Raw genomic sequence first — 17,807 nt, forward strand, 5'->3', positions numbered from 1 at the left:
TTTGAGCTCACGCGGCACCCACTTCACACAGAGCTTTTGCATACACAAATATTCAATCACAATATTTCTAATACCTTCCGTTGATATTTTTAGAGTCTCGACTCTCTCGAACAACTTCACTACGGACATCCGAAAATATTTTGGGGACGTTTTTGACGTTTTTGTCGGTAACAGTTAAGGCGTCCATTTCCTTCAACGTCCTCGGTGCTTATTTCGCCTCGTTCCAATTTAGCAAATTACTTTTCAACGGTTGATTTCTCTGGTGCAGATTCAAAATAATGTTGATCAATCCAAATCTAGGTTTCAACAGTATTTTTCCCCCATAAGGCAATGCTTCATTAACACACGAGATTCCTCTTTATCTACTTTTTGCGAACAAGTTGCTTCACCCAAAATGTTATATCTCATGAACTAATAGTTCGTAAGCCAATTTTTCGTATCTTTTAAATGTACGGGCTGACTAAAGATCATATGGAATTAATATTAGAAGTGTTATACATCAGCTTACGAACAGTTCATTTGTTATATTTTTGAAATATGCTTGAGTGATTACTCGGAGACAATTATCCGACTTCTATCGAATTTTATTCTGTAAATTTTATAAGAGCATATAGTACATACATATGTATGTAGTGCTCTAAACAATGATCATGGGGGTTGCGAATTTTTTAATTAAAAATTTTTGGAATATAATCTAAGTTTTAAAATTATAATTCTTAAATTTTGAATCGCAACATCTTGGATAAAAAGTTAAATGTTCAACCTTCCAAGATGATTAGGATTAGAAATAGAAGATTGAAATTTTAAAATTTAAATTTGAATTAATTAAAACTTTTTATATTTCTCAATCCGGTATTTAAGATTAAACATTTTAATTGAATGCAGATTTTCGAGATTAAAAAATAAAAAGAGTTTTAATTCAAATATTAATACGATTATTTTTTAATGCAAGGTTGCAAATACCCTGACAATCACCTACAAGTTTATTGAATGAATTTTGGCAGGTCATAGGCGAACTTAAAATTTTAAAACAATTGATCTTTTAAGGGGTTACATAGGTTTCCTAGGGTAAAAGCAGCCTTTTTTCAACAATTTTTTTCATATAAAAAATTAAATATTTTATTAGATTATTTTATTTTTTTTAGATATTTTACACTTTTGACAAAGAAATTCTGAAATTTTTGGAAAAAAATATTTTAAACTCTGCCATTGTGACGCCATTACGGTTAAAAAAAAATGCGGACGCGTCGGCAGGATAACTCATTACAGCACACGTGACTTAGAACTTGGACGAAGGAAAAAAAACTGAAAATTGGATTTTTGGCAAAAATTGTTTACAAAAAAATTAAAATTTCAGTGAAAACTTCGCGACATTTCTGTTTCTATTAGTTGTAATTGAAAAAAATCTTTCGTTCAAATCTTTAAGAATTATATCTCAAAGGCCGGTGTAAAATTTCATGAAGATCAGTTTTGTAGTTCTCGAAAAATCTTACCCACCGACTTCATAAACATAGCTTCGAGAAAAACGCGTTTAAAGACGGCGCACTTAGCCTAGCTAGCATCGATCGCACAAGTTCTCAAGGATGTATCTCTGAACCTATTACTAGGATCAACTTGAAAACCCATGTAACCCCTTAATTCCCAAAAAAATTATTTTTTTTTAAAGAGTGTGCCTCTCAATGTTCGTTATATATATCATAAACACATATATAAAATATATATAATAAAATGATATTAACAAAAATAAAATTTAATTGTTAATTTTAAAGCAAAACGATATAAAATATTAAAAAAATAAAATCTAAAAGGTTTATGTTAAAATAAATAAAAACACAGCTTTGAATCTCCTTCAAGTAGTATATTTTTTATTTTACGCGCATTTTTGCGACAACTTTCGCCATTTCTACATTACAATACAACTTTTGGTTTGCGTTAAGTCATTATTTTGTTCACTTTGTTTTGCTTATTGCATAGAAATTAACTTACTTAAATGTTTAAATTAAATTTAAATACACACATACACGTAATAACGGGATTATACAGGTAGTGTTGTACAGTTAATTGCAAATTCGCCATAAATGTAGGAAAAATATCTTATTTATGCTGGTGGCACACTGATACCAAATCGGAGGTGTGAGCTTAACAGCTTAAGACTAACGGTTATTGTGTGTCAGTGTTTTAGCAACTAATATGCATATTTGAGGAATATGTACAACAACAAATTATGGTTGCATTGGCGTTGCAATCACACCAGACAACGTACAACATAACGGTATGTAATTAGTTTATTTATTATTAATTTTCGAATAATTAAATCGTTAAGCTTGTTGAAAGCACGCAAAAGATTATTTTGATTTACGAATCAATAGGAAGAAACTAAGTAAATAATTTATTGGGTTTTTATAGCTAAGCCGAGGAATTTCACATTAAAACGAGTGCAAAACGAAGTGATTTATGCAAAGCGTGTACTGTTAGACCATTAACAATTAAATTGTGTCAAAGCATAAGTAGTTCCTTATTGCTTAAGATGACTAGTTGGCATATATTTTTGTGGTTTTGCATATGGTTAGGGGTGTACTTAAATGCATCGTAAACAATTAATATTACTTTTTATTATTTTTAATATTTAATTTGATAACAATTTAAGTGCAAACTACAAGAAGATAATTACGGTAAAAACTGAAAATGTAAAATTAAACCAGAATTCAATAACAAAAATTTTATTAATTAATTAAAAAAAAATTAATTAATTAATCAAAAATAATAATTAAAAAAATATTAATTAGAATTAATTATTATTTATAAATTAAAAAGATAGTAATTTAAAACATTAGTAAAAAATAAATTAATTTAAAAAATTTAAAAATAAATTAATAAAAAAAAGAAATGTTTAAATAGTAAAAGTAAATAAATAAAGTAAATATTTATGCGAACTTTCTTAGAAAAAAGTTAAAAATTAAAATAATTGTAGAAAAAAAATTGAAAAGAGATTTACTAAAAAACTCAAAATGTAAAATTAAAACAAAATTTAGTAAAAACCTTATTAATTTTTTACAAAAATGTAATTTATAAAAAATAATAATTAAAAAAACGATAAATAAAGAAAAATGCTTTAAAAAGATTTTAAATTAAAACTTTAGTAATACATTAATTTAAATAATTTGTAAAATTGAATTAATTAAAAATAATAGTATTTTTTTAGTAGTAAAAGTAAATAAGTAAAGAAAATATTTAATTAAATTATTAAAAATATTTTTTATAAATTAAAAATTAAAATAATTATAATTAAAAAAACTAAAATTTAATAAAAAAAATATCAAATATAAAAAAATATAAAAATCATTTAACAAAAAAGTAAAAAAAATTAAAAAATAATAATAATATATTAGATGAAGGTAAAAATTAAAATAATTGTACTTAAACAAAAAATTAAAATTGAATAAAAAATAATTAACATAAATAAATACAAAAATTATTTAACATAAAATGTAAACGTGAAAAAATAATAGTAAGATTAGAACACCCCTAGTGTGCACATTACTTAGTTGTTATTATTCACGTTTTGTATAACAATTAAAAAAATATAGGCAGCTTTCTTGCATTTGAAATAAATTAGTAAAAATAAACACATTAAAAAAATATTTTAATAAAGAAAAAGTTTAAATTCATTAAAAAAAATTAAATATAGAATAAACAAATTAAAAAAATTAATAAAAAAAAATTAAAATTAAAAATATTTAAGTAAACAAAAAATTCTAAGTTAATTAAAAAAAATAAGTAAAATAAAACAATTAAAGTAAAAATTTAACTAGAAAATATAATAGATTAAAAAAATTAGGAAGTATAAATGACTTCAAAAGTATTTAATTAAACAATGACTTTAAATTGAAATTTAAAAAAAATTTAAAAAAATAAGAAAAAGTAAAAAATAATCAAAACAAAAATTTAGCTCAAAAATATAATATAATAAAAAATCGTAATTAAAAAAGTAAGTAAATATAAATGAATTAAAAAATCTTAATTAAAATAAATTAAATGAATTTTAAAAAAGTAAACATAAAATAAGAACACCCCTAGTATGCACATTAATTAGTTGCTATTCATGACAGTACATTGCGTTTTGCATAACATTTAGAAATTTGTAGCTTTCTTGCATTTTTGTTACTTTGCTTTGGAACGAGAGTAAATACTTTATAATATATTTCTTTGCTTGTGGTAATGTGCGTTAATACGATTTGCTTCTCTGGCTGTGAAAAACGTGAGCAATAATTTCTTCTTTTGAATTGTTTGAATTTAATTTATTTATTTGCGTGATTTATATCTGTATAAGCAACACACAACGTAGAAGTGCATTGAGGAATGTTTGCAACTTTCTTAAGTGTGGAAACAGTTCATGTGTTCTTAGCAATTCTTGATTATATAACATATAATTAGTAGTGAATTGGTAGCCAACGTGAGAGTGAAAAAGAAATATGATTTTAAAAATTTTAGACGAATTATGATCATGAAAAAAAATTGTTGCTGCTTCTTTTTTAAGTGATTATATTCATAAGAGATTTTACAATTTTACAAATTATTTTAGCATTAGGATTATGGCTATTAGCATCAGAAAGGTTTTTCGAATAAAAAATAATTATAAATATGTTTCATGAAATTGCTTTATATTTTACAATAAACAACATGCTCAAATTTTCAATCGAAATCTCAAAAAGTTTTGGAGTTACAGTATCAGTCTATCTTCGGCGCGTTTTTCTCAAATATACATTTTTCTTCAATTCAAACTTTTGACCCACCAATTTGGTTTGATCTTTCGTGAGAAGCATCCGGTTGAACCTGCCGATACAGAGAAGTATTTAGGGCTCGTCCTTGACAGGAAGCTTTCATGGAAGCTTAATATCGAAAAGAGATCAAAGAAGTCGTTTATTGTCTTCTCTTGCTACAGAGGAGCTATTGGCAAAAGGTGAGATCTTTCACTGAAAGTAGTCCTCTGGCTCTACGACCCTATAGACAAACCCATATTGTGTCGTGGAGGGCCCTAGAAAATACCACACTTGAAAGGTAGCGTTCATCAGCATGTGTGGTACACTAAGGTCCACTCCAACCATGACGCTTAACGCCATTCTGCATATAGTGCGCATAGATATCACCGGAAGGCTCAGAGAATCTCGTTTTCTAAATGAACACTTGTCAGAACATTTGGAATTCCTTCCACGCTCTGACATTATACTGGATCTTTTGGATCATGGAGTCGCCAAACCAAAAACTGGCGGCTTTTTTCCCAAATACCTGCGAGAAAGCTGTGGGTGTATAGAAGCCGTGGAGGATAGGGACATTTAGCTTATTTACGGATAGGTAAAACTAAGAACTAAGAAGAGGGGTGTTAGATGAGTAGGGTTAGCAGGGCATGAAAAGAGGTGGTTAGTGTCAAGCTGAGGCTTGTTGCACGCTGAATATTGTATTTTTGATATATCAACTATCTATGGCAACTAGAGCTCTTCATTTGCAATGGGTGGTGGTTTGGCTCCAATTCACATTCAGGGAGTTGGTGAAGGTGTTAACGGCTCCACTGTGAGTGCAGGTCATGTCTAAAGTTTGTTGTGTCCGAAGTCTGGTCGGCACATTGTTTTATGTCGTCCACGTAGTTGAGAAATGACCTCTTGATGCTCCTAGGAGGCGGCTCCGCTCCAAGCCGGTGACTGCAGAGATGATTTCTGTAAAAGCACCACAGCAGAAACTGTTTGAAGAGGAGTTCATTATGCTCCCTTTTAACCTCGTTTGGATCGGTAAGTTTTTAGAATTAAATTTGTTCCTATACTTTTACAGTCCCTTATGGATTTTTTAAATGCTTGACAGGGTTCTGACTGCTACTGCTTGTACTAGCTGACAACTGTAGGTTTCCAAAGGTTTTCAAAGTTCAAAAAATCTGATATGTTTATCAAAAAGCAATTTCATGACAGTAAGAGGCTAAGGTACATAATACTATGGCTAGCAAAATTTCAAAGAAAATGTGATTTTATTTAAAAATTACTTTTCTTTTTAGAGTAAACGGATTAAAGATACTTTCTTTATCAGAAAAAAATGTTATTTTTGAAAACCAATATTATTACAAGGTATGAGTAAAAAATTTTAAATTATTTAAAAACCAGTATATGCTACTAACTTTTATAAAAAAAAAAAATAAAGAAAAACATTAACTAGCCATGCCGAATACATGTATGGATGTCTTATTATATGGTATTTCCAGTACTTTTTTTTTAATTTTATTTTCATAATTTTAAAATGACTAATTTATGCTTTATACTTTGTATTTATATATGTATGTATATATGTAGATATTCGTTTCAGGTGCGCTTAATAATTTCCCTGCATTCTAAATTTCGAGAGTTGCACTCTTAGGTCCGGCTCGGTTTACTATATAATACACTACGGTGTACATACTATACATACTTATATATGCGATCGCGTTCAAAAATCGTTAAGCTACGACACACAAATGCCACACACACTTCACCATTTACTCTTCGCCCGTTTTCAAATAAAATTTCAGCGTCATTTTTCAATAAAAGTAATGTTTCATCAAATTTGTTTTTATGTAGGCTGGCATGTATGTATATGTTTTTTGCCTTGTATATGTATGTATGTATATATAAAATTACTTGGCGCTTCAATATATGTATTTACCAGTATGTATGTCATTATGCGCGATACCAATAAATATTTGTTATTGTATGCGGCTATTTCGCATAATTGTATATGGTTATATATATTTATGGTTGTAAATATGTAGATCTTCAAAGTTTTTCAAAGTTGTTTTTGTGCACAATTAATTACAAATTTGTAATATTCATATTTAGATATTGTGCACAGTGGTTTTGTATTGAGATACTGAATTGAAAATTATGCTGGAAATGCATTATACAGTTATACATAAATATTCATATTTGAGTTTTCACTACGACTATTTGCAGCTGCGCGCGGTCAGCATTTTTTATGTTTTTTGTTTTTATTTATCACTATTTAGTATATCGTTGCTTATATACTTGTAAACGCTAAGTAATATAACATTTTAAAGCTTATTTTCCTCATGCGCACGCATTACATATATATATATATATTTGAGAATTACTTGCTCCTCTTTAATTAGTCAATAATTTTTATTTTATTTTATTATCATAAATTTTGTATTACTTTTTTTGTATAAAACTATATCAAAAAATTTGATAAAAACCTAAGTAAGATACGCTATTTAGTCAAACATATAGTCACGCACATTAAACTTTAAAATATTCATTAAAAGTATACCTACTACCTAAAAACTACACAATTATGCAATTTAGTATAAAAAACGATATAACAAAGTTGTTTAAAAATACACATATCCATACATGTATATGTGTGTGTATAAGTAACTACATAAATACACTATTACGTAAATATAAAATACGTAATTAAAATTGTATATAAAAAGCTATTGGCACAATCAATAACATTATTATTATTTGTTTTTGTTTTCATGCGTTGTCGTATGCACACTGGCACTTCTACAAACATTTATATGTACGCTGTGTGCAGCTAGTTGCCGCAGCAAACCGTTAACAACCAACAATTATTGTTCTCTTCCCGTTTTTTCTAAATTTTTTTTTAATCAGCGCGAGGTTTGAGCGACTACTGCTCACCTCTGGGCATTATCACTCTGCTAGTGGTGGGTACGCAGCTGTCAGCCGCTAAACTTGTATTATCCGATGCAATTGCATGTTGGTCCGTTGGTTGCGCAACATAAATTACATAATTGTAATATCAAAGTTCATCGCTCATCGGTGGATGTTCCTTCACGTACTCCTTGGGGAAGTAGCCGACCTAAAATAACAACATCAAAGTTTTCAAAATTAAAAAAAAATGTTTTTTCAAATATTGAGTGATGACTTTCGAAGAATTATCAGAAATTAAAAAAAAAAATAAAAAAATTCAAACAATATATATGTACATATTTATATTTATTTATTATTAAAAGAATTAAAAAAAAAAAAAAAAAACACAAAATAAGAAAAAACAATATTATATACATTTCAAAAATTTAAAAAACAAAACAAAACACAAAATAAAAAAAAACAATATTATATACATTTCAAAAATTTAAAAAAATATTAAATTAAAAATCAATATGATTGAAATTAATAATATGAGTTAAAATGGAAAACTTTAATTAAAACATAAAAATATTGTATAATTCATATATATGTATGTATATTTAAAAATAAAAAAAAATTAATAAAAATATGTAACAAAATATTACAAAACAAAAAAAAAAAATAAAATAAAAATTAAATCAATTAAAATAAAAAATCGATATGATTAAAATTAAAAATATCAATTAAACTATAAAACTTGAACTTAAATTTAGCAAAAAAAATTTGTATAATTTAATATATTTAAAAAAAATATTATTTAAGTAAAAATAATTTAGCAAATTATTGCAAAACTAAAAAAAAAAAAAAAAAATAAAATAAAAATAGTAATTAAATTAATCAAAATTAAAAATTTTTTAAAATTAAATTGAAATTAAAAATATTAAATAAATTAAAAAATTTAAATTAAACTTTCCAAAATATTGAAAAGTTGAGTTCTTCGATTGTCATCACTCAGTTAAAATATAATATAATAAATCCTGCTTATACCTTCTCCATTGAATGTTGCTTACTTCAAAATAAAAGTCCTCTTTCATACAGCTACTATTGAAATTAAAAAACATAAAAGCCTGACTTGATGCTTGAAAAACTCAATTCCATAACCGTCAGATCAACGTAAAAGTAACGAATTCAAAATTTTGTTCGATCAAGGATTGCCAAAATTATTTGGGGAATGTTTTCTGCCGCTATTATCTTAACTTATTGTATCTTTCTGCCGCTACAACAACAACAACTTGCTTGCAAAATCTTCATATCATATTAACATTATGTAGAATAAGTTCTTCACAGCTTTCTCGACTTGAATTTTGTTTGAATTTTTTGTGTATGGCTTGTAGTTGCTCCGAAAATGGAAGACATGACGAACTTGACTCCAATCGGCTAAAGAAAGAGCTATTTTGTTATAATTACCAAAAATCCTATTCAAAATAATTACCTTTTTGAGACTGGTAATTGCTTTTTGGTTGATTAGATCTCGGTCTTAACCAAAATCAAGTCGACTTCAACCAAAAGTCCAAGTTAATTTGGTTTTTCTTGGATGACTTGTGAGTGATTTTTTTCTTGATTTTGGGATTTATTGTTTTTTTCACTTTACAGCACTAATTATCACCACACGAATATTGGATAGTGCAGTAAGACTGCCGAACCGACAAGATATTGTAAAACTAATAGGTTATACAGTTTTTTATTTGACTTTTGATTAATCGCGAACATTTAAATAAGATTAATTGCCACTTTTAGTCAAATGCCGCCCCAAAAGCTTGAAACTGGAAACTAAAAATGTTTTTGGTCACTTTATCGTTCCCGATTTGGGCAACTAAAACAACAAAATTTTTAATCCAAGCCTTTTTAGAAATTTTCAAAGCTATAAACTGTTTTTGGCCGCTTTTACTATATATTTTCGAACTAAAGAATTGTTTCTTAGGTTTTCATACAAATCACTACAAAAATTTGTACGCAAACGGATCAAATTCCATTGATTTATAATTTTCATATAAAGAGCTTTTATAGTCGTTTGAGAGCTATGTAAACTTTACTTAATGTGTAGCTCGCCAATCTCCTGTTTTTAAGTGGAAAGTTACTAGTTTTTTTCTTGGTAATACAACATTTTCGAATAGCACAAAAGCTCAGCACAAATTCTTTCTTAATAAATAATATGTAAATGCTGATAATTTTCTTCAAAAAACGGGGTAATAAATAATAAACAAATAACCTGCGTAGATAAAGCATTTCTTTTAATAAATCAATGCAAAAAAGGGGTCGCAAATTCTACAAATTCTAAGCAAAATTCTACTTGTCATTTAGAAACCGAAATAAACTCTGACACTTACCGTATCACCAATTTTTCCACGCCACCAACCTTTGCTGTCGCCATCTTTGCCAATAACCAGCACTTGGCAGCCTGTCTTAAGATGTAATTGGTTGCTGCCTTTCGGTTCGAAATCGTAAATAGCCGTGGCTATCACTTCGCGGAAGGGCCACTGAAGCGATTGATTCAAACTAAAGGAGATTTACGAATAAAAAATTGTGGTTAAAGTAGTTTAAAAGATATATCATGAAAATACAAGAAAAGGAGTAGGGTTGGAATGACTAATGTGCTAACCTAACCTTACTTTTTGTTTTAAAAAATCTATTATTTTAGTACATAAAACAAAAATAAATATATATACCGTCGGAGCAAAAAATAAATGAGGCAATTTAGCTAAATTTTAACACCTCATTTCCTGAGTCGTGTTGTGTTGCTATGTTACAAATTCCTCGAGCTTTTCCAATTTTTCCGACAATTATAGTTATGTTCTACTCACCCCGCAAAATTTTCACCCAAATCGTTGCGTTCATAGTACGAAACCAGTTCGACAATAGTTTTGAAATGGCGGCGCGACGACAGACAATAGAGCACTGTTTCACCATCGGGTTCTTGGTTGATTTTCATGTGTTTAATGACATGATCATCGGTTCTGCAAACAGCAATGGAGATAAAATAAATAAAAATATTAGAGATTGTGGGCCAATATGGCAACACTCACTTCAAACTCAGCGCATACATGGTCTCATGTGGATTGGATGCACCTTGAGGCCGCACACGCAATAAATATGTGCCAACACGACGATTTTCTAAGCGTATAGCGGCGGTATCGCGGTCCATTGTGCCGACAAACCTGGGAATATGTTAAATAATTACATGTTGTGCATAAAATAAATACTGAAATAGTATTTATATTCATGTATTATAAAATTTGTTAACTAATTTTCTTACCAATTGAACTCCGACAACTGACGATCACAAACAGGCGGCGGTATGCTTAGAGGATTCTGTTTGCAGCGGCCCGTTGACGATATGCAGCCTTTATGTACGGCAATTTCACAGACCTTACAGCGATAGCCCTGTAATAATTACAGAAAAAAGGAAAATTAATATATAAATTGAAATATATACACGTTTTTTTACTATGAAAGCCTCACATATAGAATTTACAATCAAATCCTCACCTGATGTATACGTCCTTTAAGGAACTTCGAACAGTGTCTGCATGTCGTGGCCGCATCGAAGGTATAAATTTCCATTTTGTGATCTGTATTGCGGCAACCAGGTGGGTCCAAGTTTTCCCTGCATAAAACAGAAACAAATAATTTAGTAATGTAGTTGTCATGCCAAACTCTCGCTCCACTTACATTGCCTCTGTGAGCGCCTTGCGCCATTTATCACGTTCCGGCTCCGATTTCAAGTAGAGCGTGAAAGCAGTCTTGCCCGACTTGCGCGCCAACAGCAGTTGACACTTGAAACGTGTATCGCGGCCCAAGGTACGCCGCGTATGACTCTGCTCCACCCGATACTCGGAGAGATAGTGCGAATCACGGTATGTATACTGCATATCGCCCATTTTCGTATGCAACGGCTTCACCAATATAAGTATTTTATCGAAAACGAATGCGTAACGTAATTTTGTTTTCTGATCCTCATGCGCTTTTATGTGCAATTCGCCGTCCAAGAGGAGACGACCGTATTGCAGGAGATCGTTGGTACCGTTTGGCAGCAAATGCAAATCGATTATGCTGTCCTATTGTAGAGGAAAACAAATAAAAATTATTAGAAAAAAATTTTAAAAAATATAAAAAATGAAATAAAAAAATAAAAAAAAAAATTTATATAAGATAAAAAAAATACCATTTCCATAAAAAAAATATTTAAAAAATTATATTAAAAATATATAAAGAAAATATATATACAAAAAATATATAAAAAAAAATATATAAAAAAAATATATAAAAAAAAAATATATAAAAAAAATATATAAAAAATAAAAAAAATATAAAAAAAATATAAAAAAAATATAAAAAAAATATAAAAAAATATAAAAATATATAAAAAAAATTGTAAAAAACTATAATAATATATCTCAAACTATATAAGAAAAATATTTGTTATTTATTTATTTAAATATTTAAAAATTATATAAAAAATATAAATAAAAAAGTGGGTAGTCAAAAGAAAATATTCTTACTTTGACTTTCTGTATGATCACTAAGTGATCGGAATCACGTTTTACTTCGTTGATATATTGAGATACGTCGATCATTGCCTCTTTGGCACGCTCCAATGCGCGGTAATCCTCGTGCACCTATAATTAAGGGTATTCACGATATTAGACAATAATAATCAAATACTTTATATTACAACTATAAATTATATTTTTTTAGTAAGTTTGTTAAATCAATATTTTTTTTAATTTTTCGGCTTTAGAAAACTTACCGGTGAGGTTTCTTTGACTAGTTTATCTAATAGTAAATGGTATTTGAGAATTCGCTGCATGGGTACCGATAAAATATCACGCAATTGCAATTTGCCCACATTGTATTCACGCTCGCATTGCTAAAAGAAATTATATAAGTAATATTTAATACCTCCGATATGAGTCGAACGAAATTTAAAAACTTACCTGCACAAGCTGCTCAATAATCTGGTTCTTCTTGCAGACATCGGCCAGCACATCGATGGCACCCAACAGACAGGAACAGTATTCGCCATAGAGCAGGAATGGCTCACGGAACTCCAAAAATACTTGACTCATTTTCACTTTGGCATTGGGCGAGAGAGATTCGCGCAGTTTTTCCAGAAACCTTGTGTGGATATCAGCGAGTTCCTGCAGCAAAATATATTAAATAATGTTTATAATAAAATATTTTTTATAAAATATTTGTTACAAACTTACACGTATGCGTGGAAATATTTGCTTAATTTCCTCCGGATTCAGGTAACGTTCGAGTGGCGCCATGAATTTTGTCTTCAAGGCATTCAAGACATCAAGATAATTCGACTCTGTGTCGATCAGTTCGCGTATGACATAATCACGTTGCTCGAAACTGGTAGCTGAGGTGATCTGAGTTGGATTGTGGAGAAGGAAGTTATTATTTTTTATTAAAAAAATATACATATAAGCAAAAATAAACATAAGTATATAAGCATTATAATATTTAAAATCGCAGGCAATAGACATAAAACATGCGTATTAACAAAATATGTATGTCTTTTATATAATAACATACACCAACGTCATAAAATATTTATTCTTTTGATTATTGGAAATTGTTTTCTTTTTTTGTGATTTTGCTTTGTTATCTTTATATTAAACCTATATTATTTTTAATGTTGAAATGTTTAAAGTTCAAAAATTCATAAAACCAGCTCCAAAAATAAATTTAAAACTAAAATATAAATTTAATTTTGTATTATAAAAAAAAAATAATAATAAACATCAAATTAATACCTGACTTCTACTGGTTCTTTGTAAAGCACACAAATCTTGATAGACTTCCTCTTCTTTGGTGTTTATATGATCGTTGTGACATGCATTGTTGTCGGTGGTACTGTTGTTTCATGTAATCATTACAATTCAGCGCCAAACCAATTAAAACGTAACGTAATCCAATTTAGATTTTTGAAAACCAAGCGATAAAATGAAATAAAAATATAAAATAAATTAGAAATTATTTTTGTCGAATTGTAATAAAATAATATAAATACTTTTTTATAGAAAATATAACTAATAAATTCCTTGGTATACAATTTTTAAACAATATGAGGTTAGAAAAGATTATGCGCTTAATAATTTTAACTCTAATTATGTATCTACTATTATTTACGTAATAAAACTTAATATTTACGAGCATATTTGATCTAATTGGATAGTTTTAATTAAAGCAAAAGTGGCAATAAACATTATACTACATAATTTGTTTAAACAAGCATGCAAAATGAGTTACTCTTGATGTTGTGGAAACGGCAGAAAGTATTTTGGGAAATATAGCCAAGTTGACAGTCCTTTGCCGAATTTTATCCGACCAGGGGCTGTAATTTCAGCGATCTAACCCTGTCTGAATCGGAAAATAGCAAGTAACAGTCCTTTGCCGGAATTAGCCGTGCCAGTTCCGGTTACATAGGGACGCCTAGCTTTGAAACCGCAAAAAGAGTTAATCAAGTTACTCGCTTCACATACAAAACTGATTTAGACACAGCAGATTGCAACAAAAATAAGAAATAAGTAAATAACTTGCAAAAGGAAAGGAACGAAACCTAACCCAAAACTTCTTAACTTTCACAATCACAGCGGCGAACACAAAGCCATCCAGACGACGTGCGCAAATAATCCACAGCCAATCAGTATTCGATTCGCTCCTATAGCTTTACGCCATAACAAAACCGCACTAAACACTTTTTCGTAACTTTGCACTATTTTTTATTAATAATTTTAGTTTAATTAAATAACAAAAAATATGAATGCTTTACGAAGACAAAATGGACGCGCTTTAAAGCGGAAAATTTGCCGTTTGATTGCTATTAAAAATGTGTAACAGTTGTAATATCATTGTACATTTTGAACTTTACAACCGAGAACGTATATGATAGCAGAGAACGATATACGTTCTCTGTAAAAAATTTACGTTCTCTGATTTTTTCCAAAGTAGGAATAGTATATTTTATTTCCAATCCAGCACAGACAGAAACCGAGCGCTAAACTGTACCTACCTATAATAACGTACGATTTCGTTAAATTTTATACGTTCTCTGTGACATCAGGGAGCGAATAGCATGTAAGGCGGAATGTCAAAAAATGCATGCGGATTATCTATACATGAGGTTCTGACAGACAGTTCTACAATTGGTAGCCGAGTGCATTAGGATTTTAGGAAAGTCGTATAAAAATAAAATTAATGCAATAAAATAAACAAAAACAGTCTAAGCAAAGTGTAAAAATATTACAGGCAAAAGAGCAAATCATGCCGCGTTAATTGACAATGGAATTACACTCCTATGCGAAACGAAAGGTCGCGAAAAAATGTAAGCTGAGAAAAAAAATTTGCAACCATGATGTCTGAATTTTAGTTGTGTGTACAAAGAAAATTGTGAAATTTTTACATTCGTAAAAATATATTTGCAGGGTCAATTGATCAAAAACGACAACTTGTTGAGGCACGCATCAACCACGATGGCTTGTTCACGAACAAAGCTACGACCAGTGTAGCACCTTGGAAGTAAGTTACATTTTTAGCGAAATTAATACATGTGATTTACTATAATATGAATTTTTGTAGAAAAATCTTGAGTTTGGCCAAGTTAGACGACTACAATGTGTACTTCGTACGCAAACAGTGGTCGAATATGGTCAACAAATACAAACAATATAAGGTATGTATGAAACCCCGGAAACATTTTGTAGTGCGTTTTTTTAACCTTCCATTAATTTATAAACAGTTGAACCGTCTGGATGTAATACCAAATGGCGCACATGATCCTGAAGAGATACAAAAAATTACGCAGGAGTGGGAATTTTTTGAGCCAATACACCGTTTTATGACGTACAAAACCACCAATTTGCATTCGTATGCGCTCCCAATAACTATACGTCTACCAGTACCACCTACGGCAGATGATGATGATGATGGTAGCTCTATTTCTTCCCCTGATCATCATGACGCGTACAGTAGCGATACGAACTATGACTTCAACACGGCAGACGAACCAAGTGAACTAAGAGAAGCACAACCAAATACAGATCATGATTTTTATACCAAGAAAAATGGACTACCTTTGAACTACTTTGCTGACGAGAGCAATGATACACAGGAATCCATGTTAGTTGAACAACCAATAACATGTAATGGTGTAACTGAAGGTATGGAGCAAGTAAGACTGCATGTAGCAGGTGAACAAATTATCGAAATGAAAATGGAACAATTTAGCGATGCAGAAAAGACTGTCGAGCAAGGTCGACCACCAGTTTACATAGAAGAGAATGCGCAAAAGCCGAGCACATCTGCTGCTGGTCGAGTGAATAATTGCCCAAGGCGTCCAAAAGAACGACCGCTTAGCGAAAGGGAACGTTACTACCGACACAAACGTCGCTACAATCGACGACTTGAGCGACGTTTCGATGCCCTCCTCAACGTATTTGGGCAAATAGTCAAAGCTGAGTACCCAAATATTAATGTTAGTCCTTTAATTGGCGCCGCCACACAAGGCATAACACTGGCAAATAATCTTTTCAAGAGCGAAAATGAAAATGATAGCGCCGATGAGGAAAATGAGTCATCAAGCGATACAGAACGAATACCATTTAACACGGCGGCGGGAGGTGCAGCCAGTGAAGGATTTGGTAATGAAGGGCGAGCAGAACGCTAATGATATAATAAAAAAAAGTGAAATTTAGGTGAAAAAAGAGTGTTTAGCTAAATTTATGACGCTTTGAGAATTATGACTGGGTGAATATTAATAACAGAAAAAAAATATTTTGTAATGTTTGAGTGTACACGTACATAGTACATACTATATACAAAGCCGAAATTTACCAAATAAAAATTATATTAAATTTTGTGGAAATTTACGAAGATTTGTTGAAGTTTTGTTTTGTTTGTCAAGTGAAAAGCAAGTATAAATTGTAATAGGAGAACAAGAGAGCGTTTTGAATCACCCAAAAGACTGCAATAATACTCGTATGTTGATAATGTGTGGAGGATTTATTAAAGAGAGAAGTGAAGCTCTTCAAAATTGTCTAATAGGCGCTGGGCTTCAAAACCCGCAGGTAGATAATGTGGGAATTGCAAAAACAAAGTAAAAACAAAACCAAATTTAATGCACTGAAATTCAAATTAGGTATATACAATTATAAGACACATACATCCATACATACATCAATAGCTATATACATACATATGCATGTATACTACACAAGTTAAACAATGAACAAAGCGTAAAAAACGCAGTTAGAATACTTCAAAAATCTCTACCAGCCAGAGAGTGGGCACTTAATTCATAAATATTTTGTAAAAACAGAAAAAAAGTGAAATGCGCTTCATTTGCATTCTCAATGGCGGAGCATTTAGAAGTACGCGAACAACCAACAACACAACTGCATACATACAAACTGCATGTAAAACGAAATCCGTACGATAAGGGACTTGGCTTGTACGTGGTTCTCAAGCAGGTAAAAAGCATTCATGCAACAATGAAATTGTTGCACCACCATAACAGCAGCGGGAATAGGCATGCATGTATGTATGTGATAAAAACAATCTAACTACAAAAGCCATTGAATTAAACGAGACACTGGATGTTCGCACGTGCATGGGTACAACTTTACATATTTATGCAAAATCTGGTGTGAATATTTTGCATATAAAATACATACAAATGTATGCATAGGGTTGTCTGAAAAGTTCGATAAACGAAAAAAATTGGTAAAAACCGAGATAAGAGAGTTGCGGAGGATTCTAAAAAGCTGGTAAAGCTTTCTTGGAAGCCAAGGAAAATATTGAGCCCGAAATTTTCAGGTTAGGAACCAAATTTCTCAGGTTTTGGTTTACGAAATCGAAAAATTCTCAAATATATTTTGAGAAGGGAGTAAGTTCTCAAGGTACATGAATTCTTCATGACTTTTCTGACTGTTGAATAAGCATGAAGCACTCCAGAAGTAATTTTGAGTCAAATGTAAACTCGAGTTCCCAACAGGTTGGCAATTTCGAATTTCTAAACTATAGAATTCGTCACAATTTTTTTTTATTTATCACACCACACAGACAACCCTTTATAAAGAAATACATATGTATAAGGTTTGTATGCAAATAGAC

General features: G+C 30.2%; 2 protein-coding genes across 3 annotated transcripts in view; one reads left to right on the plus strand and one right to left on the minus strand.

The window, feature by feature from the left end:
• LOC126758730 (protein vav-like) overlaps positions 1 to 17,807 on the minus strand; it is a 202,783-nt gene that overhangs the window by 120,668 nt on the left and 64,308 nt on the right. The window contains exons 4-15 of one of the 2 annotated variants that reach the window (XM_050473099.1): positions 13,451 to 13,550; positions 12,896 to 13,063; positions 12,623 to 12,826; positions 12,436 to 12,555; positions 12,188 to 12,304; positions 11,358 to 11,743; positions 11,175 to 11,292; positions 10,942 to 11,069; positions 10,712 to 10,843; positions 10,490 to 10,642; positions 10,016 to 10,184; positions 7,314 to 7,857 (exon numbers count right to left, since the gene is read on the minus strand). In XM_050473099.1, coding sequence (XP_050329056.1) covers positions 7,798 to 7,857; positions 10,016 to 10,184; positions 10,490 to 10,642; positions 10,712 to 10,843; positions 10,942 to 11,069; positions 11,175 to 11,292; positions 11,358 to 11,743; positions 12,188 to 12,304; positions 12,436 to 12,555; positions 12,623 to 12,826; positions 12,896 to 13,063; positions 13,451 to 13,550 — 1,855 coding nt within the window. In that variant the 3' untranslated portion in view covers positions 7,314 to 7,797. Of the gene's footprint in view, positions 1 to 7,313; positions 7,858 to 10,015; positions 10,185 to 10,489; positions 10,643 to 10,711; positions 10,844 to 10,941; positions 11,070 to 11,174; positions 11,293 to 11,357; positions 11,744 to 12,187; positions 12,305 to 12,435; positions 12,556 to 12,622; positions 12,827 to 12,895; positions 13,064 to 13,450; positions 13,551 to 17,807 lie in introns of those variants that run through there. The other variant, XM_050473096.1, reaches the window with a different exon arrangement.
• LOC126758735 (uncharacterized) lies at positions 14,812 to 16,564 on the plus strand. Its single transcript, XM_050473108.1, has 4 exons — positions 14,812 to 15,021; positions 15,122 to 15,215; positions 15,276 to 15,369; positions 15,436 to 16,564. Exons 1-4 carry the CDS (start codon positions 14,979 to 14,981, stop codon positions 16,360 to 16,362), a joined length of 1,158 nt encoding a protein of 385 aa, XP_050329065.1. The 5' UTR covers positions 14,812 to 14,978; the 3' UTR covers positions 16,363 to 16,564.

This window comes from Bactrocera neohumeralis, chromosome 5 (genome assembly GCF_024586455.1).
Source record: "Bactrocera neohumeralis isolate Rockhampton chromosome 5, APGP_CSIRO_Bneo_wtdbg2-racon-allhic-juicebox.fasta_v2, whole genome shotgun sequence".
Taxonomy (NCBI): Eukaryota; Metazoa; Arthropoda; class Insecta; order Diptera; family Tephritidae; genus Bactrocera; species Bactrocera neohumeralis.